General features: G+C 59.9%; 1 protein-coding gene across 1 annotated transcript; it reads right to left on the minus strand.

Annotated features, from left to right (window-relative positions):
* Window positions 1–176: 176 nt before the first annotated feature.
* Window positions 177–12,906, minus strand: CTBP2 (C-terminal binding protein 2). The gene is made up of 9 exons (XM_044660348.1): window positions 11,325–12,906; window positions 7,055–7,209; window positions 6,593–6,737; window positions 6,288–6,494; window positions 5,619–5,833; window positions 5,390–5,520; window positions 4,955–5,082; window positions 4,729–4,846; window positions 177–3,935 (listed from the first exon to the last, which is right to left on the minus strand). Exons 1-9 carry the CDS (start codon window positions 12,904–12,906, stop codon window positions 3,755–3,757), a joined length of 2,862 nt encoding a protein of 953 aa, XP_044516283.1. The 3' UTR covers window positions 177–3,754.
* Between the last annotated feature and the right edge of the window lie 9,937 nt (window positions 12,907–22,843).

A 22,843-nucleotide genomic window follows, 5' to 3' on the forward strand; every position in this document is an offset into this window, starting at 1 on the left:
GTAGAAAACCCTTGTAAAGGGCTGACACTTAGCTATACAAATAGTATTGGGTCAAGTTTCGTTCCAAAACGGCTGGAAAAAAAAAAAAAAGGTTAGTGTTATGAGCACTTTGAAAACTGGTGGTGGTGTGGGTGATTGTAGAAGATCTTTTAAATTAGAATTTGGAAAGAAGCCTCAGAGGAAATTCTTCTTCCTTCCCCTACCCAACTCTGTAGCTTAAAGGCTGTGAAAACCCTCAAGAATTTGCTGCTTAGAAGGTGTGGAAATGTGTACGACGGGTAGGTCCTATCGACCAAACACCCAAATGAGATTCTCATGTTGTACTGCTGTTTCCGCCAACCCCCAACTCCATTCATTTCTAGTCACTACAGTTTTTTTTTCCGAATGAAATGTGTGTTCGCACGACTAATAAGTCTCCTTTGGTGCTTGCTTGAAACCACAGGCAAAGTGACAGATGCTTCTTCGCAGGACTTGTGGCTTCCCCAAGTTAAAGGACGCAGACATGGGACAGGCTCCGACGAATGGGCAGTCTTGCCCTTTTTTACTCCAAAATGGAAAGGATTAGTTTTCTTACAAAGCAATCTTCACATGCAACCTTGACCAATGGCTAGATCGAAGGACAAATGCTTTCCCTACTACGTTGAGCTATTCGTTGGTAATCCAAGAAAGCATTTTTTCCAAGGACTTTGTTAGTCATTTCTTTTCCTCCATAGGATCAGTGTTCCTTATCTAAACAATTAGATGCCTAACATGACACTTAATGGTGTACTCCTTCTGTAGGCACACCTCCAGCCATCCTGATGCTGTCTTTGTGGGAAGCAGAGACTACCCTCCAAATTGGAGATGCCACAAATAAAAAGTTTTGAGAAAAAAACTGTGTTATCACTGTAGTTATCTCCTCAGACCTATCGAGGACAAGCTAGGTCCTGCATGGCTCCCAGCACCGCTAAGACCTGCCAGATTGGCTCTGGCAGGCTTTTCTGCTGGGGAGTCCATTGTTTACTCTTTTATTACAGATTAATGACCCTAAAAATATAGCTAGCATTGCTAGTACCACATGTAAAGAAATTTCCCTATGGGAATTCACTGCTGGCTCTACTGTTCCATGCTTCTAGCTTGTTACGGGGCTTTTAGATGGCTTTTCCACAGTAGGTTGGCTGATTCAGGGTAAAATGTTTATTTTGAAACAATGAAAATGAACCCTGTGGGTAAATTAGATTTATGCTAACTAGCTTATTTCTAATAACCACGATTTACAGGATGAGCTTTTTCACTTTGTGAGATGTGTGCTCTCTCTGTCAGCGCTTCCCTAAAGGGCCCCTTCACAGAACTAGCCGTGGTGGCTTCCTCTCGTCTCCACGGCCCCCCGGTCCCCCCTGCTTGCTCACCCCCCGCCCCCGCTTTAAAGACTGTGTGACTTTGGCCCTGGGAGGAGAAGCGTGCTCCTGGGCGGTCCAGAACATCGAATGGATCCTCCCGTAATACTGCTCATGTGATTGAACAGAGGTGCTCGGGAAGCCCGACCGAGAGGAGATTCTCCATGCCCGGCCGGAGCCTTAGTTTAGTGGCTGAGTAGGTGCTTCCTTCGGGAAATTATCTGTGAACATCCCCATGTTCTGGGTTTCCTTTTGCAATGAATTGCCAGTCGTATCTATTGTCAAGGACTTGGAATTCGTGTCTGTATTTGTGTTATGGATGTTACGCTACAACTCCCCAGCGTTACAGCGGGTGTAGACTGCAGGGATGATTCTGTAGCTTGATTTTTAGCTTGGCATTTTGACAAAATGTTTCTTTTGAGGGAGAAGCACATTAAAAAAAAAGTGTTGTATGTACTGAAGGGAAGGTACTGGGATACCTGAGGTCACTGTGTAGGGAGCCACTAACACACACCGTTCCATCAATGCCATGTTGCTTCCCTAAGTATTTAGAGATCAATTTTCCTGGAAGAAAAATGGCCCCCAATAGATCTTGAGTCATTTTGATAATAAATGGTGGATGATAAAGTACTTTTTCCATGTCTCTGAATCTGTAAACTTTTTAGTGACCAAAAAAAAAAAAAAAAAAAAAAAAAAAACTCGACCTTCTGTGTTGCTGCTTTCTAAAACATGTCATTTTGGGCAATTTTTAGATTCAAAATTAAATTCATGAGTATTATTAAAATACCTTGAAGATTTCAGTGATGACACATTTGAGAGGTTCATTTGAAATGCTCTTAAGGTAGTAAAAGTTTGTTAGCTAATCATCTGCATAGGGAATGGAGTCTCTGGGCGGTCTTATTTTATCTGTGTGTCCTCCGTCCTCACAGCCGATTCCAACAGGGACAAACACCACCAGCATAAAGTGATGGCCAGGAGTCACCGGAATGCCACAGCATCACGGGGATGGTTTTCTTAATAAAAAGTTGCCAAAAGGCCAAGTCGAATGGTCTGGGCCAATGCCTTTCTTAACGTTAAGGGATAGGAAAGAGCTGGAACGTCAGCGGGCTTTTTTTCCCCTCCAAAGTTAAAATGGCCCAAAGGGACTTGACTTGCAGAATTTAACAGAAGTTTTGATCACTTTTTATTGAAAACTGCACTGAACGCTAAATGTCCACCTTTACAATAAACAAATACAAGAACGGGGAACACACTAAAACAGAACATACTGCTGATAGCCATGATTGCTTTTCTGTTTGGGGACAGTTTTAAAGATTTCTTTTTGTCACAGAAACAGGAATGTACCTATACAAAGGCTCAAAATAGGCCATCTTTTAAAACAAAAAGGCGATGATTCACAAAAGACTATGAATATAACATGTAACTAGTTGATACAAATCTAATAGGATTTGTTAAAATCAGTCACACCTAATAACACATCTGAAGTGTTCTTGTATAAAATATCACGTGAAGAAAAGAAGACTTTTTATCAATGTCTAAAAAAGTGGGTTTTGTTCATAGACAATCTGACAAATTACCATAAAAAGTGTTTCCTGAGACATAAGGAAATGCAACATTATTCTTCTTGAACTCTTTCGGCTCAAGACTTTCCACTCAATAAAATAGCTGAGGATCTGAAACTGAGAAAATATATTTGAGTACAAACAGCTTGTGAAATTTAATACTTTTTTCTTTTTTTTTTTCTTTTTTTTTTTTTTTTTTGCATCATTAGAGGGTTTTACGTAGCTTTTACAGCCAACCGCTCAGGGGGTGTGTGTGTGTGTGTGTGTATGTGTGTGCAGAGTTCGGACGAGGCAGCCGTAGGTTTCGCTGTCTACCCAGGAACCTCGGCCGTCTTCTCCTCATCTTTGCCACAGAGTTCTCCTCCTCCTAGCCGGAGAGGGAACCAGCCACGAGCGGACAGAAGAGGCCGAGTCCTACGACGAAGGTTTCCTCTCGGCATTTCCTATTCTGATGGTTGGATCTCTTGATGCAACGCTCTAACGCAGATGTTCGGGACCTGCCGTTCCCGAGGGGTTGAGAAAGGAAAAAGATCGATTTATTCTTGTGATTGGTGCACAGATGAAAAAAACGTAACACACAGTAACAGAAGTTGGGTGTTCAGGTCAGCACTTGGAAGCAGAGGGGACGATTTCCGGGCTTCCCCCAAGTCTCGCCTTTGGCTTTCCTCGTTTAACACTGCAACGTGGATGGCGTTCTCCGTCCAGGCCCCGCGTGGGGGTTCTGCGTCCAATTCCTTTCCTCGGAGTTCCTTGTGGATTGTTCACTGTCTCTTGGTCCCAAGTTTGTGAGAATGATTATTCGGGTTAAATTATCTGCTATTGCTCATTGGGGTGCTCTCTGTTGTCCCCGTGTTTGGTGGGCTGGTTAGGAGAGGGCGCTTGGGAAGGATGGGCCACTGTGGGGAGATTGTGAGTCACAGGAATACCTCCGGGGATGATGCCCTCCATGGCCGCGGGGATGCCTCCAGGCGTGACGCTGACGATGCCAGGCGGGTATCTGGGAAGCAAGGAGAAGGGCTCCGGTTAGGGAGTGTCCTGACCCCCCACTCGGGCCCTTCTTGTTGGGCTCTTTTGAGGGGAGTCTGCACAAGGCACCTCCCACCTGGCCCTGATCCGGGCACGGCCGGTGTCGGGAGGCCCTTTAGGAGGGAATTCTAGTTTGGTGCAGCCGGAGATGCCGCCTGAAGCTCTGAATGGATAAACTGAACCCAGACGCATCACGAGGCCCTGCCAGGAGTCGCTCCTGCCCTCGGCATGAAGGGGGGGGGGGAAGGGGGGGCGGCTCCCAACCCAGGCGAACAAGCGCTCCAGCTCCTCCCCATCGTATATCCTTCCACTAACGAGGATGATGTGGTGTCACTGCTTGCTGGACCAGTTCTGGTTCCGGAATAGCCCGACCCTTGGGAACCCGATATTGTTCTCTACCAAATGGGGAAGAACAGCTCACTTCCCCAAGGTGACCCGGGGAGGCCTCTGCTTCTATAGAGACGCTGCCTCCAGGAAGCACCACCGGATTTAATGGATAATCAAAAAGTTTAAATGGAAACCAAAAGCTTTTGGGAATGATGGGCTTTAGGTGCAGCTCTGGCCCAAGGGGGCATGAGGAAGAATTGGGGTTTGTCCAAGGAATCCCCCCATTAGCCTGTGTCTCCCCCATCATTCTGTTTCCACCTAAAACGCTTTGGGGAAGGCCAGCCAGGCCAGGGGTGGGATTTAAAAGCCTCTCCAGGTTTTGGGGGGGGATGAGCATGGGGGCTCCCGGGCCAGGCGGCGCCCCTTCCCCCACTCACCTGTAGGTGGCGCCATTGAGCTCTGGATGGATGGCCTGTTGGTCCATGACGGACCAGGGAGCCGAGGTGACAAAGAATTCCTTGTTCACGCAGTTCCTCAGGCTGTCCGGGATGCGGCCTGGAACCCAGGAGGCGCGTTAGGGTGCCCCAGGGGGAGCCCCCACCCCCAGTGTGTGTGGACTGCGGTGACAGCCCGTCCCCTCCCCTGCTCCCCCCAAGGCGGCACCTGTAATGGCACGACGGATCTCGGTGGCAGCCGCCTCCCGCATCTCCAGTGACGCCTGCTCGCTGTACCAGGCTGTGTGCGGGGTGCAGATGAGGTTTGGGGCGTCCTTCAGGGGGCCCTGAGCGAAGCTGGGGAGTTGGCGAAATGGGGGTCAGCAGGAGGGGCACTGCCCGGCTCATGCCCCCTCGGGACTCCCTGCAGGGCTGGCACTGGGTTGCCGGCTCCTCGGGGCCCACCCTGGCCCGATGCCACCCAGAGAGACCAAAGAGGTGCCCCTGGCTGCTGGCGTGGAGCACGGCCCTCTGGCAGGACGGTGGCATAGGTGGGGGGGCATGAAGGATGGGGAAGGGGCCCTGGCACAGTCAAGGAGAAGAGCCTGAAGGACCCACCCAAGGGAAAGGGTGCAGGGGGGGCTCGGTGGTCCCCTAGACTCACCTGAACGGTTCAGACTCGTGCACGTCCAGGGCGGCCCCTCGTATCCTCCCCTCCTTGAGGGCCTGCGCCAAGGCCTTCTCGTCCACCAGTCCACCGCGGGCCGCGTTCACCAGGAAGGCCCCCTGCCTCATCTGGGGGGGGAAGGGCGGTCTGAGAGGCCTGGGGGGGGCAGGGGCCACAGGGGGTGGAGGATGGGAGGGCCCCCCCCCACGGCCGCCCCCGCCCCCACCTGCTTGATGGTGAAGTCGTTGATGAGGTGGTGGTTGTGCTCGTTGAGGTTGCAGTGCAGGGACACGCAGTCGCTCTGGTAGAGCAGGTCCTGCAGCGTGTAGATCCGCTGGACGCCCAGCGAGCGCTCGATGCCGTCCTGCAAGTAGGGGTCGTAGAATATGACACTGAAGCCAAAGGCCTTGGCTCGGACGGCGACGGCCTGCCCGCTGCGACCTGCGGAGACACAAAGGGCCGACACGGTTCCTGCGCGCCCGGCCCCTCCCCCTGTGCCCCCCCCTGCTGTGACCAGACACCCAGAGGTCAGGCCGGGCACAGAACCCCCGAGGCAGGAGCTCGAGGGCCCCCGGGTGTCTCTGGGCAAGTCCCCGGCCTCAGTCTTCCAATCTGTGAAGAGGCCGGCCCCTGGCCCCTTCTCTAGGACACAGAAACGAGCCCTCGGTGGTCCCGTCACAGACCCCTCCAGCCTTCACAGGACATCCCCGGAGCCCAGCAGCGGGCGGAGACTCCGGAAGGTCCCTTCTGCTCCTTGTTTGTAAAGGAAGAGGAGGGGCTCCGGTTGGAGCCGCCCCCAGACCCCCTGCCGAGGCCACGCCCTTTGCACCTGGCGCGGCTGACCCCGCCTTCCTCCCCGCCCTCATTTCCCAGCAGCCTCAGCAGCAGCACTTACCGAAGCCTATGAGGCCCAGCGTCTCCCCGCGGATGCGCGCGGCCCCTGAGGCCACCTCCCGGATCTGTTCCACGCTCTGGACGCGGGTGCCCTCGCGCAGGGCCTGGTACAGCCACGTGTTGCGCCGGTACAGGTTCAGGATGTGGCACAGGGTGGAGTCGGCCGTCTCCTCCACCGCGGCAGACGGGATGTTGCACACGGCGATTCCTGCAGGGGAGAGGAGGGCGAGGCTGGGGGGACCTCGGGGGAGGGGCGGCGTCTCCCCCCTCCGGCCCTTTGCCTGCCCCCCGGGACCCCAGCCATACCGAGCTCTCCGGCCGCCTTGATGTCTACGTTGTCGTAGCCGCTGCCGATGCGCACGATGACGCGCAGCGCCTTGAACTTCTCCAGGTCCTCCCGCGTCAGGGTGATCGTGTGGTACATCATGGCGCCCACGGCCTCGTTCAGCACCTGCCGGGGAGGAGCCGGACCCATGAGGGCGCCGGGGGAGGCCGGAGCTCAGCCCTCTCCGCCAAGAAACCCCCAAACGGCCCGCCTGAACAGGGACAGGCCCAACCACAGGCGAGAAGCCCCAGGAGGGGCCCCGGCGGCCGGGGGAGGGGGGAACCACGTGGGGGGGGCAGTGCCCCTGGGCAGAGGGGCCCCTCAGTGGGAGGAACAGGACAGACACGGGGTTAGACGGCCACTCCCGGCGCCCACTGTGTAGATAGGGAAACTGAGGCCAGAGTGGGAGGGGAGGGGGGAGAGCCACAGCCCTGGCCGCTCACCTTCTCGTGGATCTCCTGCGTGGACTGGGCATCGCAGAAGGCCACGGTGGCCAGGTCCTTCAGGATGGGCATCTCCACTGTGCAGTCGCGCCCGTCGAGCAGGGCCACCAGGGGGCGCGGGTGCAGGGGGCCGTTCATGATCTGAGGCCGGATGCCTGCGGGGGCACGAGGGGGCGCCTCCGTGAGAGACGGGCCTTTTATTTTTTAGTCCCTGGGCGCGCGCACAACCCGCAGGACCCCCATCAGGGCCATTTCACAGTTGGGCCATTTGCTGGGCTGACACAGGTCTGAGGAAGGACCCGAACCGGGGACTGACCCCACCCCCAACCCCCAACCTCTCCAGATGTGAGTGGGCCCCTAAAGGGGACGGCTGAGATGGGCAGAGCCCCAGCAGCATCGCCCCCCCCCTTCTCCCTAGACTCAGACCCACAGCGGCCCTCATAGGACAAGATGCAGGGCACCCTGAACCCAGGACCTGGGCCCATGCCTAGGAGGTGCCACTCATGCCATCTGTGTGCCAGGCTGCAGGGACAGGATGGAGGAAGAAGCCCTGATTCACCTCGTGGCCTTGGCTCAGTCCTTTCCCTCGGGGGAGGGGAGGTCTCATGGCCACCAGGGGTGCCAAGTCCCTCAGCTGGGGCCTCAGCTGGCACTCAGGATGCCCACACTTTGGTGAACCTGAGCTTAGCTCCTGGCCTGGCACCGCATGTCTTGCCAGGCTGGGCCACCAGCCAATCTCTATCCCCATTTTACAGATGGGCACACAAGGAGGGCTCTGGGCCCTCGTACCCAGCCCCTGCACAGTCTCTTCTATTACAAAGCTTCTTCGGCCCCCTCCTTGCTTTCCCTAAGGCCCACCTAAAATCCCGCCTCCTACAGGAAGCCTTCCTGGTTTCCAACCCAGGGCAGGGCTCCTTGGGAGTGCCATCTGCCTGCTACCAGACATGGTGAATGCCAGGAGGTGCCAGCATGTGGCCCTGGACAAGAATGACCCAAAACAGGCGGCGCTGGGCCCTGTCAAGGCTCCTCTTTAACTTATTTGGGCCCCAGAGACCAAACACCTGCTATGGCAGTGCAGATTTGGGGGGCTCTGCTCCCCCAAAATGGATGGGGCCCCCCAGTCTGCCACGGTTTGCTCTTCTGGCTTGGTACGTCCGGGTTCCCCAGGTGGAGCAGAGAAAGAGGAACCCCGCGATGTCTGGGGATGGGCAACTCCCCAGAGAACTCCCCAGGACCCGAACAGAGCCTGCCCCGAGGCCTTGGGTGGGTGTCCGGCACCGGCAGTGGGGACGGAGAAGGCCGACGTGAGGAAGATGAAGCTTCACCAGGGGAAAGAGGATGGGCCTGGTACTGCCTAGCCATAGTTCTGGTACTGTAGACTGTGAGCAGGAAGGAAGGCGCAGGCGTGGGGGGGGGAAGGGGGGCGCCATGAACTCCCAGGAAGTTCCCAGAATCCCACTGGGGTTCACACCGGGATGACAGCCTCCCCGAGCTGTCCCTCTCCAGTGGTCGGCTGTGTCTAAAGTTCAGCCTCAAGTCCTGAGTGTTGGTGGCACGAGAGCCCCCACTTCTCCCCCCGCCTCTTCTTCTCATGGAAGGTGCTGAGACATGAAGTAGCCTAAACGGGTTCTTGGGGAGGGGCGGGTGACGGGTGAAAGGAAAGCCCAGGCCCAGAACCGCGTCTTGGGGCACCCTGGAGGCACGGGCTGGCTTTGGCTCTTCAGATCCGTGTCCTGGGCACATGCTGGGGACTCCGCGACGAACCTCCCCCAGATGGTCTGGAACGTCTCAGAGAATTCTGCTTCCGCCCAGGCCTCCTCGTCACCGGTTCTGAGAAGAGCCTCTGGGCCTGGCCAATGCCGTGTCCAGCCCCAGGTTCTGGGTGGGAGAAGTGACTTCCTCTTCCTCCTCACATGCCTTGTACAGATCTGAGCCAAGGAGGGCCAGCTGGAGGCTGTCCTTTGTGCAGGAGGACCCGGGGCCTGGCCTGTGGCAGCTCATGGGGACAAGAGGAAGCTTTCAGTAAGACCCAGCACGCCTGGGGGACTCGAGGGGCTCAGGAGGAGGACCCGGCTTCGTCCGGACCGGCCTTCGACTCATGCAGGGGAGGAGGTACCTCAAGGAACGGTGTTCAAGGAAGACATTTCCAGGGTCCCTGCCACACTTTGAGCTAGGCACGAGGGCAGCTGCAGAGCTTCAGACAAGGAGAAGGAAAACCGACAGAACGGGCTGCCTCTGCCAGCACCCAGAGCACCCCTTCCCCAGCTCTGGGCCAGCTCCAGACTTCACTGACAACCCCGGGCAGGACCGTGGCAGCCTCAGTGCTCTTCCCGCCTCTGGTGCCCCGGGAGGGGTCAGGTCTGCGCTGTCAAATGGGCAGAGGCAGCTTCCTGCTCCCTGCATACGGCGGGAACACAGAAGTCCATGATTTTATTTAAGGGAAAAAAAACACACACAAAACAAAGGTTCAGGGAGTTCAGGAAGAACGGAGAACTTTTTAAAAACGCCCAATTAAATTCCCTGAGAAAAGCGCCAAGCCCCCCGCCATGAGCCGCCACGGAGGCGGAGGGCCTCGGTTTTATGGCTCCTGATCCGGCGTGACTCTCCCCCACGATGAGGCCCAGGATTCGTGTCCGCTGCATCCTGCCCTCGGACCACAGAACCATCCAAAGGGCTGGCCGGCATGAAAGCCAGCCTCAGGATGGTGCCCACCATCGCCGGGTGGAGAGGTCCCGGCGGCCCCCTTGGGCCAGGGCTTTCGGGGAGCCCCGAGACACACACCCAGGCCGGCTCAGCTTTAAAACTCCTCGTTGGACGGCTGAGAGTGGAGGAAGAGGACGGAGAGCCGGCCACGGGAAGTGGAGGAGCTTCAGGGGGGCTCCCACACGGATTGTTTTCCTAGTTGAATGGTCTGAAATTCCTTGAAAGGGATCCGGAGCAGGGAAGACCCCCCACCTCCCACTTTGGACTCTGAAGGACCGCCGCCCTCCTGACCCCGAGCGGCCAGCTGGGGGGGGGGGGGAGGGGAGAAGGTAGCCTCGAATTAAAACAAAATGAAAGCAATTTTGTGGGTCCTCCTTTCGCTCAACCTTTCGGTGACTTCAGTGAGGAGATAATCTTTCTGTGATTATGACCAAACGTCCCCGTCGCCTAGCAACGCATAATTAAGGAATATGTTTTCAGATCCGCTTTGCAAGCTGCCCATTATCAGGCGAGATCGCTACAGCAACGAATGTGGTCCCCATGCAAATGAGGCGGCTGGGCGGGGCAGGAGGGGCCCCCCTGAAAGCCAGGGGGAAAGTGGGCACACGAAAGAGCATCCTGGAGCCCCCAACCCTCCCCCTGAGCCGGAATGTCATTTATAAGACAGAGACATCCCCCCACCCTGAGGCCCCCCAAACCCCAGTCAAGACAAAACGAAGTAGGAGGACAAGCGATCTCGTCAGGGCCCTGATGCTCCCCGAGATGCCGGGCACAGCCAACGGTCACCCCCGACGTGGCCGGCCTCTCTCCGGCGTCCCCCACCCCAGATGGGGCTGCAGCTTTCTAAAAAGAGGGCGCTGCGGCCTGAGTGGGGGGAAGGGAAGGGGATGGCTCCAAAGAAGGCCTCCATTGGGCTTCCAGGGGCCGTTTCTGGGGGGCCGGCGTCCCCGGGGGAGCAGGTTTTACACCTCAAATGGCTCTCTTGGGGCTGTTCCCGTCTCCTGAGCACATCGCAGGAACCCGCCCTCCCTTCTTCCTTCACTTCTAGCCCCTGAACCCTTCGGAGGGACCCTCACTTAGCCGGACGGAAGGCCACCCCCCGGGCCAGAGGAGCACCTCCACAGGGCCTGGCCAGCTCCTCCCCTCCCCGTCTAAAGGACGCTCTCTCTGAAGTGACCCAGACAGAACGGTGCTGCTTGGCAGAAACCAGAGCAGGCTGCACCTTCCCTCAAAGGCAGCCCGTAGAAGGCCCCAGTCTTGGGGGGAGACAGAGCTGACCCCCGACCCCCCAGAGACCAAGGCCTGCTGGCTCTGGGCAGACACCCTGGGAACGTGGGGGCACTCGCCACCCCCCATCCTCGAACGCCTCTCTGGCCCCGTGTTCCTGACCTGGGACCCCCGTTAAAAAAGCTCCACTAGAGTGAGCTGCATGGACTGACCGCCCCGGGAGCAGCCCGAGAAGCTGGACAAGGAGGTGGAAGCAGCAGCACCCCCACCCCGCGCCCCGGGAGCGGATGGACACACGAGGGGAAGGCGCCAGAGCGCAGGGAAGAGGGGGAGCAATTACTTGGGTCGGGGGACATCATGGTGGACACGATGATGGGGGCTCCTGTGCGCCGGGCCACCTTCTGGTAGGGGGAGTGAGGCGTGTGCAGGCTCTGGCTGCCCTCCATCGGGGTCCCCAGTTTCCGCAGAAGCTGGGGGCTGCCGTGGGGGCTGTGCACAGGAGACGCGGCGGCGGTGGCGGTGCTGCGGTCACGCTTCATCAGCTCCATGGGCACGGTGTACGTGGTGGAGTAGGCCGTCTTGGGACTCGGATGGACGTTGGGCTGGGCCGTGGTGGTCATGGCGATCCCGGCCTGGGGGGAATAAGAGGGTCCCAGGCGGGCGCCGACGGGGCCCGGCACGGGAGAGCCGTAGCCGGGGTTGGGCTGGGCCATGGCAGCGGCCGAGTAGGTGGCCGTCTCGAGAAGGTGCTGGGAGGGTGCGCTGGAGGGTCTCCGTGCTGCCTCCGCCCGGGGAGAGGCCGCCTGCAGGGGGAAGACGGGTGCAGGCGGCACGGTGGTGCCCCCGAGGGTGCCCAGCCCGGGTGGCCCTGCGTAGTCGGATGCCAGGTCGCTGCGATGGCTGAAGCTGTTGGAGCGGGTCCTGGGACGGGGGGCGGCCCCCGGGCGGTCCTGCCTCTGCAGCTGCAGCTCGGCCCGGCAGTGACTGGCCAGCCGGGACAGGACACGCGCCTGGCCCAGGTTGGGGGCGACGGACTTCACGTCGTTCTCCTCCATCACGGCCAGCACGTTGGGGCAGTCGAAGCCCTGCTGGAGTAGCGCACCGATGGTGCTCTCCGATACCCCTTCGGTCCTCAGCAGGGCCACAAAGCCCGGCTCCACAGCCCGCTTACCGTCCTGCTGGCTGGGCTCGTAGGGATCGTAGGCCATCTTGGCGTGGAGGGGTTCCTGGGCCTGCCCGTAGCCCCGGCCTCCCTCCGCCACATTGGGGTCCACCACCAGGCACGTTGGTGCCGTCTGCCTGGCCACGTCATTGAGCAGGGGCCGGCAGGGGTAGGCTGAGGGGTCGTGGCCGCGCGCCCGCTGGCCCTCGGGGATCATCCTGCCCCTGGCGTCCCGGTAGAGCGGCCCGGCTGTGGAGGCGCCGGGCGACCGGCCTTGGGGCTGCTCCCAGGCCGAGTGGCTTCCGGCTATCCCATAATGCAGCCCCGGCCGGCTCGCTATTGGGTCCCTTACGTAGGGAGGATCCTTTGGAGATCGGCCTGCCGCCAAGGGGGGGTCACCATAGAAGTCCTGTGAGGGCAGAGACGTCCGGCCAGACATCGCCACCTGCCTGCTGTCGTAGAACACGAAGTCGGGGGCAGAACTCTTGCGGGGGGGGCCGGCCCCAAATGCTATGTCCGGGTACAGGTAGGGCTCCGGCCTCAGCTCTGGGCCCCCCTGCGTGCCCATCTCCGGCCCCCGGACGTATGGCGGTTGCTCGTACCAGGCAGGCTGGCTGCCGGGCGTCAGGGAGCTCCTTCTGCTGGGGGAGGGTCTGGGGTACTCCAGGGTGCCATTGTGTCCCCAAGTACCGTCATACCAGCCGGCGGCGTCCCAGCTTTGAGAGCGGCCAATCCCGACAGGCTTGTTGGGGACTGGCATCGGGGGAGGAGGTCGGCCGGACGCCTGCTTGGGGAAGCTTCAGCGACACGGGCTGCGGTGTGGCGGGCTGCGGGCGAACCCCTGCGGGACGGCGCACCAACCCACTCGCGGTGTTGCCTTTCAAGGTGTTTCCTGAATTATTAATTCTCTGAAACTGGAGGAGCCAGAAGGGAGAGAGCCAGGAACTGGCCTCCCTCCCTGTGTGGACCCTGGCGAAAGGAGGGGGCGCCCTGCCTAATCCGGCCGGCCCGGGCCTCCCCCCTCCAGCCTGGGCAGCCCGGGAGAAGGAGCTGGGAGGATTAGTGGAGCTAAATAAAGCCTCCCAGGCTTTGCTTCCACGTGACAGCCACGGAATTAGGCCGGAGAGGAGGGCAGGCAGGGAATTCTGTGAGCTGTGGCTGTTCCCTGGAGTCCCCGCAGTGCCCCTGGCCCGGCCCCCCCCCCCAGCAGTGTCCCCAGTCCCAACCCCCCCAGCTGTGCCCCCGACCCGGCCCCAGCTCTCTGAGGGCGGCCCGGCCCGTTTTGAGGAGGGGGAAGCAGAAAGGCAGCCTCCTCAGTCAGAACCGTCCTAATCCTCCCCGATGACATGTTAATCCACCGGACACAGCAGTCATGAAATGGGAGCGGCCACATGGCACCCCCAATCCAAAGGGGAACGGAAAGAAGCTGGGGACCCCCCCCACTGTTTACAAACCAAACCCAACCCAACCCAGGCCAGGCTTCTTCTCCTTGTCCTAAGCAGAGACATTCTAGGGAGGAAAATGGTGGCAGGGACACCCAGCCTGACAGCAAAGGTCATAGGGAAGGAAGGAGGGAAAGGAGGGAGGAAGCTCTCCTTGGCATCCTGCTTCTCTTTCAATATTTTTGGGCAAAGACTGAGGGTGCCCAGACTGGAGCCTGCCCGCAGCTCCTGTTTCTTCAGCTAAAGGCTGCTGGGGGCCAGATAAGGGCGACGAGGGAGCAGCAGCGAGCGGCCGCACCAATACGCAGCCACTTGTCTTTCTTCTGTTCTAATTAAGAGCGTTTCTGAGGAGCGAACGTCATCTTAAAGCAGAAATCCTTTGGAGCAAACGCGCCGCCCGTCCCCCTGCGCCAGGCTCCGCCATGTTTGTTGTGCTCATGCCTGTTAACGCCTGCCTCGGCCTTTGCCAGGAGGGGGCCGTCTGTGGTTGGTCACCACTAAGAGGGTGCACGAGGGGCGGTGGTGGCGCCCCGCCGTGTGCTTGTGCTGATTCACACCAACGTGAGTCGGGCCTTGAGAGGATGGCGAGCGTCTCCCGGGTCTTGTCACGGCCGGGAGAGCGCCCTGGGCCAGCCAGCCTCCTCCAGCTCCCCAATTCCCGATTCCCGGCCGCCGTCTCAAATGCTCACCGAGTGAGTGCTGGCCGCAGGGATGCTCTCCTGGGCCCGGGCTGATTTGGCACTAAAAACCTCGGATCATCCTTCCTTGGGGGGGGGCCTGGAGGGAGGAGACCCCCCGGCAGAGATTTAGAAGACTCGGGCCACGGCCCAGCTCCCTCCCCACGTCCTGCGGTCAGAGAACATCAGGCTGGAAGGTGGCTGTGCTAGAGACGAGCGTTCTTCGGTGCTGAGGCAGAAGAGCAGTCTTCTAGTCTCTAGGCCTGGCTCTCTGTCCACTGAGCTGCCCAGCTGCCCCCCAGGTTGGAACAGTTTTGTGCATCTGAAGCATCTTGAGAAATCCTTCTTGACTCGGTTTCAGGTGCTAAATTCAGCCTGAATCTCTTTTTGTATCATGAGGAAACAGTCATCTAGCCCATGCCTGGAGCACTCGGGGTGGGGGGGGAACCCCAAGAATCTCCCAAGAAGTAGCCCATCCCCCCACCCCAGGCATTCCTACGTTCTGGCCCTGCTCCCTTCCACAGAGCCAACAGACCACTCTGTCTCAGGAATGTTTCCCCACCGCTCGGGACCCTGCTTGGGGGAAAGGCTGAGGCCAGAGGGGACGCCGGATCCTCTGACAGGAAGGAACGTGGCGGGGCGGGAGGTGGGAGGGCGTGCATGCCCACACCGGATCCGGCGGAGGCCCTGAAGGACGAGGGGAGACCTGGGTTCTGATTGCTCCTCAGCCAAGACTCGCCAGAGGACCCTGGGCGACGTTCCAATGAGCCGGATCCTCTCCCCAGGCTGGGAGGCGTCCCTGGGACGGAGCGGGTGTTCGGGACGGTCAGCCGCCTCAGAGGATGCAATGAGTCCAAGGCCTACGAGAGCCCCGAGAGGCAGCTCGAGCCAGCCCTTAGAGAGCACCCCCTGTGCCCAGCACTGTGCCGAGGCCTGGACCAGAGGCCCACCAGTGGGTCTGATGCTAGCTGCCTGCCTGGGGGCGCCTCAGTTTTCTCACCCATAAAATGGGATAATAACGGCCCCAGCTCCCACCACAGCTGCGAGACCACGCGAGATCCGACTTGTGCCGAGGAGGCCGGAGCCCAGGCCGGAGCCCCGTTCTTCAGCCGAGGGGCCTCTCTTTCTGCCGCTCGAGGGCCCACGATGCTCGGAGGAGCCTCTCCCGACGGAGGCCCCCAGGACCTCGCGCACGGCCGTTAGCACACACGTACATCGAACAGGCACTGCTTGTGCCAAGAGGCCGCTTCCTTGGGGTCTTCGCTTCTCCAGGCTCCAGGGCCGCCATCTTGGGAGACGAGGCGCGACGTGTCCTCCTGCTGGGAGAGCCGAGGCCTTTCCTGGAAACCCCTCTCTGGGGGGCCTGAACCCAGGCACACCACGTGGGCCCGCTTCCGGCACGCGCTCCCCGCTGTCCACTGTGGTCCGAGACTGCTCGGAATGTGGCTGATTCCGCGTCGGCCCTTGTTCAATCTCACAGCGGGCTGCAGAGACGGTGCCTTTGCTAACACCGGCGAAGAGGAAAAGGGGCCTCCTGCCGTGGAACAAAGCGGGAATGAGCGGCGCGTGCAGGGGCAGGAATTGTTCTGGCTAATCAAAGGCCCGGCACAGCGTCGGAGAGCCCCAGGCCAGGGTCTCCGAGCCCTGAGGAATGCGCCGGGCGGCCACGTCCGGCCAACCCGTGTCAACTCCCGGAGCCGGGCCGAGCTCTACCTGGATGTGGCGCCACGTCGAATTTACCCCCTTCCAAGGCAGGCCCCCGAGAGGCAGAGGCCACCCTCGTGATCCGTCTCCGGGACGACGGGAGCCCCAACGCTCACTCTTCCATCCCCAGAGAGCCTGCTGGTGAGAGGCGACGTCTCTGCGCCCCCCAAGAGCCGCTCCGGGCCGCCTCCTGATGCACCAGCACTGAATGCGCCGTCCCTCTTGGACCCGGCATAGGCAGGGACGCCCAGCAGCATGGTGGGGGCTTCCTTGGTCTGCCCAGCATTTAGCCCAGGACCAGGCACTCGGGGCCTTTCAGGGGGGATTCGGATGTGGCACTGCCTGTGCCACGCTTCATGGAGATGTGGGCGGCCCCGGCTTCCCTCATGGAGGATTCTAGGAAAACGTAAGGATTCCGTCTGTAGAAGCCGCTGGATCTGCCGAGACCAAAGTGTGCCCGACCCACGCCTAGCCCCGGCCGGCCACGACACGCAGGACAGACGGACCTCGGAAGCGCCGTGTCATCGGCCAGAGATGTCAGATATCGCGAGGTTGCGGCAGGCGGTGAGGCCCCCCCGGGCGATCTGCGCCTCCTGGGCTCGGAAGAGCAGCTTCTCCCGGATTATGGGCTGGTTTGTTTTCCCAGGAAGGAGGCTCCGTCCCTAGTGAATCCCCGTCGAGGCAAACTGCGGCTGAGGCTGGCCCCGTGTGCCGGGGCCCCGATATGTGCCGAGCACCGAGCGAGAGGCACCAGCCAGGGACACCTCTGAGGTCCGAGGCCCTGCCGGCCCCGGGAGCAGCGGCGACCACCCTCTCCCCACGGATGGGCATCTACACATAATGCCGGCTTCCCTTGTGGAGCCCGTGCAATGGGAAGGATGCCCGTGCCGTGCCGGGGAGACCCCCCAAGCTGTAGCCATATTGCCGGTCTTCCTCCGGCTCCAGGAGAGCCACGGCCGGCCCGCTTTGGCCATTCCAAGCCCCCGTCACTGATCCCCCCCAAAAGACTGACAGCTGCCTGCAGAAATCTGGCTGGGCCCTGGGTGAAATGACCAGAGAAGAGGGGGGCCTGCCCGGGCTTTGCCAGCAGAGCCCCAACACGGGCAGGGGCTCCGGGGCTGCGATCAGCCCCGAGGAAGGCCTCACCTCCATTCCTGCACCTTCAGAAGACTCCTTGTGTCCTCCCTGCCTCCCCAAAACAGAACCTGCCCAGCGTCCCCTGGTGGTGAGAAGTGGGGAGGCCCAAAGGCCTGTCGGATGAGCCCCAAGTTCGGGCTGGCTCTGCTCTGCTCGCGGGCCGCCCCCCGCCTTTCTCGGAGCGATCCTGTCCTCTAGTCGCCTATTGTATATTTATAGAACTAACGCAATTATGGCCAATCACCTCATTAGAGGAAGCCTACATAACTGGCTAATTGGAACACGCCGTTATGACGTAGAGCCAACTACAAGTTTGGGGGGCTATTCTGAGAGACTTAGAAGTAACGAGCTGCTGGCCCGGTTGGGTGTGGAGGGAACACTCGGGTTTCTTTCATGCTTGTAAGAATTTCAACGTTTTCCACTCCAAAAGAAAGGCACGCCCGCCTCTACATACATATGTCCATGCGTATGCACATGTGTGTGGACACTCTTATGTACTTCAAACCCTATTTTAAGAAGGGAGAAAAAATCCAACTCACACGCTTAGATTTCCTGGAAGGCTCTTTGGCCCCCAGAATTACGGCCTTCCTGGTCCCCGCATGGGAACGCTGCTCCGCCGACGATGCCTCCCTTCCTTTCGCCCGGGGAGGGTCTCCGGGCAGCTGAGGGAGCTCCGCGCTCCGGGACGTGGGGGGAGGGTCCGAATGGCTGCACCAGGATTCCCACCCAGGCCCAAGCGACCCCTCCTTCTGTGATTCTGTTTTCTTGGGAAGCGGAGGGTGAAGGAGAAGGAAGAAGACCGTGGCCAGAAGGCCAGCTTGGAGTTAGGGAGGGCTCCTAGGGACGGGCCGGGGAGCCCGCTTTCTCCTAGGGTCGAGAGGGCGCTGGAGAAGGTTTCGAAGCAGGGCAGAGGCAGGTGTGTTTGGGCTGAGGAATGTGGGGGCCAGCCTGGAGGGGGAGAAGGGCAAAGCCGGAGAGACTCCGAGGGACGAGGGACCGTCTCAGACACTTCCAGATCTCGGCCTTCCAACGTGCCAGGACAAATCTGGAGGCCTGTTTGGGGCCCTCAGATGGGGATGACGTCCTGCTTCACGAAGGCGCCCGGCCTGCCCCCAGCGAGGCCCCACCAACGCCGGAGGCCACCTTCCACGCAGGCAGATGCTGGCCCTCAAAGACTTCCTGCACCCAGCAGAGCCTCACGAGGAAAGCCCTGGAAAGGCCGGGCGCTCCTCGCCCTGCTCTGGCAGAACTCCAGATTTCCCCCGGTAGAGAAGGCGCGGCGCCGTTCGGGACGGCTTTCGTGTCCTCAGTGGGCTGAAACGTGGCTTTGCTCCAGTTCCTCCACGCTGTTCCCGGGGAATCCGCAGCGCAGAGGAGGGGGGGTCATCCCTGTAAAATGGGCGCCCTGTCGGGGAGGAAAGGGGCCGCGCAGCCCCGCGGAGCCAGCGCTTAGGCTGTGGACGGTGCTGGGGCTTCATCAGGCTCTCGTCCACCAGAAGAGGTCATCGGCGGGCGGCGCGGCCAGAGCCGGTCATTCAGCCACAGAGAATTCTCGCCCCTTCAGGAGCATCGAGGCAGTGAAAATTAAAATCATGCCCGAGGGAAGGAGGGTCCGTGCTTGGGCTGGTCAGCCAACAGGGATCCCCATGACTGGCCGAGTGAACATCAGGGCTGGGACGGTGCCTTCCTCTCGAGTCTGCGTCCGGGGGACATTTGGGGCTCAGAAGCACCTGCAGGGGCGGCTCTAGGACGGCCATCGAATGGCCTCCAAAGCGTGTTCCTGGAGGTGAAGGACCTCCCCGGGAAAGGACCCGGATGGCCTGTGGACGAAGCTCGAAAGGGGCCCCATCCAGGCCGACGCGGGTGTGCAGCGAGTGCTCTGAGGGGGCGCCGCAGCTGGGGCACCCGCTTATGAAGGGGGGGAGGGAGCGAGGCCAGGCGTCCGGTCAGAGGGCTGAGACTGGACAGGCCCCGAGGCAGCCTCGAGCTGGAAGTCTGGGACCTGGCAGAGCCCATCTCTGGGAAAGCCTCGCCGCGCCGAGGCATCAAGGAAGGCCATAACGTGAGGAAGGAGAAGCCTGGCTCAGCCCCAGCGCAAGCTCGGAAGCCAGCCCGAAAGGGCGCCTGCGGGAGGACCAGGGCCCAGGGAGGGCCGGGTTTGGCCAGCTCAGACTTTTCTGTCACGCGGGGGGGCGGCCGTCGGCCGTCGCTCAGGCTCTCAGAGGTGCCGGCGGGTGGGATTAGGGGACCCACCCCAGAGCACCCCTTCCATAGCCGCTCTCGGGGCGCAGACACAAAGTGGCGGAACCAGGACGGGAATCGGCCCGTCCAGGCATGAGCGGCTACGAAGGACCCACCGCGTGCCGGGGAGACGCGGACTCAGAATGTGCCGTCCTGGCCTCGGTGCTCCCGGGGGAGACATGGGGTTGGCACGATGCTCTCCGCCAGCAAAGACCCCGGCACGGCGGAGACCCCCGCCGGGAGCCGTCCCGAGAAGGAGGCCGGCCCATGAGGGCACGACGAGAGGCACGAGCCGCCGGGTCAGAGCAGGCCGCTTCCGCCCGAGAAAAGCTCCCCCACGAGGTGTGTGAGTGGAATCCGCTCCCCCTCACTCGTTCTTTAGACTTTAGCCACCAGGAATAACGTCGCCCCCCCAAGTCAGGATTCAGCGGGGAGGGGGAGCTCTGTGGCCCACCCAGGATAGTGAGTGACAGATCACAACCAAGCGGCCCCCTCTGCCCCCCCCCGGCACTCCAAACAGGGCTGGTAACTGGAGGTGGACGCCGGAAGTGACAGGCCAGTAACTTCCTGTGCAGGGCTTCTGGCGCTTCGAACTTGGCCGGCGAGACCTCGGCTGGCTTCCCTCTGAATTGCCACGTGCCTAGGTTAGGCTGACTCCTCCTCTTCCCTTGGCGTTTCTGGAGGCTCCGGCCTCGGGGAGGCCTCTCTTGCCTCTTCTTGGAGGCCTCGTGGCTAGAAGCCTTGTTGAATTCACCTCTGCGCCCCTCTGCTGGGGCCTCTGAAGCCTCCTGGTTCGGGCCTCGGGTCCGGGCCGGAGTTTCTCTCTCTCAATTCCCTACCTTCAACCTTCCTAATTGTAAATAAACCACCATAAAAGTCATCCCGACTTGGGTCTCTTTTATTTTGAAATCAAGTTTATTGATTTCTGGCGACCAACTACACATATCCAGTCCAACCATAATAATTGCCAATTTTCCCCTCTTACAAAGGCCTCGGAGACCATTTAAAACAGGCTGCCGACAGGCCCGGTCCGAGGGAGCCAATTCACAAGGAGAAGCTGGGCTCAGAGAAACGGTGCGGGATGACGGGGCTCAGAAGCCGAGTCCGAGCGCCAGGAAGGACAAGGGACCCGTCAAGCAGGCCTCTCGGGACTGCCGTCAGAGCAGTGCCATGAAGAAACGGGGTCTGGTCTAAAGGAGGAAAGGGCGGCGGGCAGCCTGGTGGCTCAGTGGATAGAGCCAGGCCTGGAGACAGGAGGTCGTGGCCGCGTGACCCTGGGCAAGTCACTTCACTCCAACTCTTCTGCCTTGGAGCCAGTACCAAGAACTGATTTTAATACGGCAGGGAAGGGTTGGACACAGGCAAGCCAGGGCTGAGGATGAGACTGGGAAAAGCAGGGCGGCCCCCTCGGTGCAGCAGGGAAGATGGCGGGCCGGGGTGGTCCCAGGACACGGAGTGGCCCCTCTAAGGAGCTGCTGCAGACCCCAGAATGGAACACGGGACAGAAGGAAGCTTTACAGTGACGGAGGTCCTGTAAGTGGAGGCTGCCATTGGTTGGAAACAGAAATCTGGGATGGACGGCAGACCAGAGACCGTCTGCAGAGGACTCAGACTGGCCCCGTGGCCTGAGAACGTCCAGTCCCCATGTGGCCCCGCTCCCAGGAGGAAAGGGAGGAGCCACAAGGTCCTGGGGAGCGGCGCCCCTCCCAGCCTCAGCTCCCTCACCTACAGGACCTCAAGGCTCCAAACAGGAGACCCACATTCCCAGATCGGACGGAGATGAGACCCCAAGTTTTATTTCACGTCCCTGGTGTGTTTCATGGACCAGCTGGCCTTCCGACCAGATCCAAAGGCGCAGAGCATCGAATTATGGATTAAGTCACTAAAAGAAAACGAGGGAGGCGGCGGCAGGTCTAAGTGAGGCTCCAGAAGGTGGGTGGATGGACTGACGGACCACCAGGCAGAAGATGAGAGCCTCGGGGCAGGTGGGTGGCTTGTGGTGAGTCCTTCATCTGGGCCCCCTTTGGGGCAGAGATTGTACAGCTATAAAGTCGGGGAGCAGCCTCGGGACCCCTCGGGCCACATGGAAAAGGACGGCTTTCAAGGGAAAGTCCTGAGAAGAAGGGAGAGCGTGGCTGCCCTTCCCACACTGACCCCTGATCTAACGGGGTTTTATTAGCACAATTAGAAAGTGTGAAGGGCAGCAGCAAAAACCAGATCTGCATGGGGCAGCTGGGTAGCTCAGTGGATGGAGAGTCAGGCCTAGAGACAGGAGGTCCTGGGTTCAAATCCGGTCTTAGACACTTCCCAGCTGTGTGACCCTGGGCAAGTCACTTGACCCCCATGGCCCACCCTTACCACGCTTCCCCCTAGGAGCCAATACACAGAAGTTAAGGGTTTAAAAAATGTTAAAAAAAAAATACAAAAAACCAGATCTGCACCCCGAGTTCAGTGTGAAATCAGGAGGAGGAGAGAGTGAAGTCCCCCAGGAGGGACGTCTCAGGACGTCTGGCCTGTGCCCCTTGGGGTGCCCTGGACCCCAATGCTTCAAGCATTCAGAGGTCCTCTTGCTTACAAAAACTTTGGGAAGAGACCCTTAAACTAAAAAAAAAAAAGCCAGGAAAAGCGTCAGGCCTAAGGGTTAGCTCTGAGAGGCCAGAATTTGGGGGGGTCACTTCATCAGGCAGGACCCCAGCCTCGGGCGGCTGGGCTGGCAGCTTTCCAGTAAAGAAACCTCCTCTCTTTCCATCCCGCCTGATGGCCAGGCCCGATCCAATCCCCGAGATGGCCCCGGCCGCACGGGCGTCTCTCCTTTGCAAGGGGAGCTTCGGGAGCAAACCCCGAACCAAGCACGCCCCAAAGCCTTACCTTCACAGATTCTGTCCAGTCGCTGGCGCTTGACTTTGTGTTTATCCACAAGGGCCATTCTTGACCGGACGCCGAAACGCTCTCACTCCAGGACAAAGCGGTCCACTAAGGCTTTAGGAACGCTCCCCGGAGGAGCCGGGGCACATCACTCCTCCGGAGACCCTGAAACGAGACAAAGAAACCCTCCTTTGAGGCCTTGCGGGGACACACAGGGACCACGGCCGCTCGCGACGGCCCTCGAGAAACAAGGCCTGGACGGAGGCTGGTTTTTAGGCATCTCTTTCCACCTTGTAACCAGACGACCCCAAAACGCAACCGTTTTTGAAAGCAGTTAATGGCAGCATCTGGGCCTCGGCTTTAGAAGTCGTGTCTGAGCAATCGCCTCCGAGCACGCTGGATGAAGGAGAGGCGGCGCGGGCCGGGCACCACGTTAGCCTCCACCGCTGCCTCCCCGGCCAACAGCCCCAAAGTCCCATCCAGGAAAACGGGAGGCTGATGGACAGGATTCAGGCTGGAGACACGGGCCCCTGTGAGCCCCTGTGAGCCCCCGTGAGCCCCCATGAACCCCTGTGAGCCCCCATGAACCCCTGTGAGCCCCCATGAACCCCCGTGAGCCCCCGTGAACCCC

The sequence above is a fragment of the Gracilinanus agilis genome, chromosome 2, assembly GCF_016433145.1.
Source record: "Gracilinanus agilis isolate LMUSP501 chromosome 2, AgileGrace, whole genome shotgun sequence".
In the NCBI taxonomy this organism is placed as follows: domain Eukaryota; kingdom Metazoa; phylum Chordata; class Mammalia; order Didelphimorphia; family Didelphidae; genus Gracilinanus; species Gracilinanus agilis.

What these genes read in the sequence shown, in the direction of transcription:
- CTBP2 (XM_044660348.1), bottom strand. Translation starts at nt 12,906, where the DNA reads ATGCCAGTCCCCAACAAGCCTGTCGGGATTGGCCGCTCTCAAAGCTGG. An exon ending in GCTGGGCCTCATAGGCTTCG is followed by an intron (nt 5,834 to 6,287) that starts GTAAGTGCTGCT and finishes GTGTCTCCGCAG; the next exon opens with GTCGCAGCGGGCAGGCCGTC. An exon ending in GATCCGTCGTGCCATTACAG is followed by an intron (nt 4,847 to 4,954) that starts GTGCCGCCTTGG and finishes CCTGGGTTCCAG; the next exon opens with GCCGCATCCCGGACAGCCTG.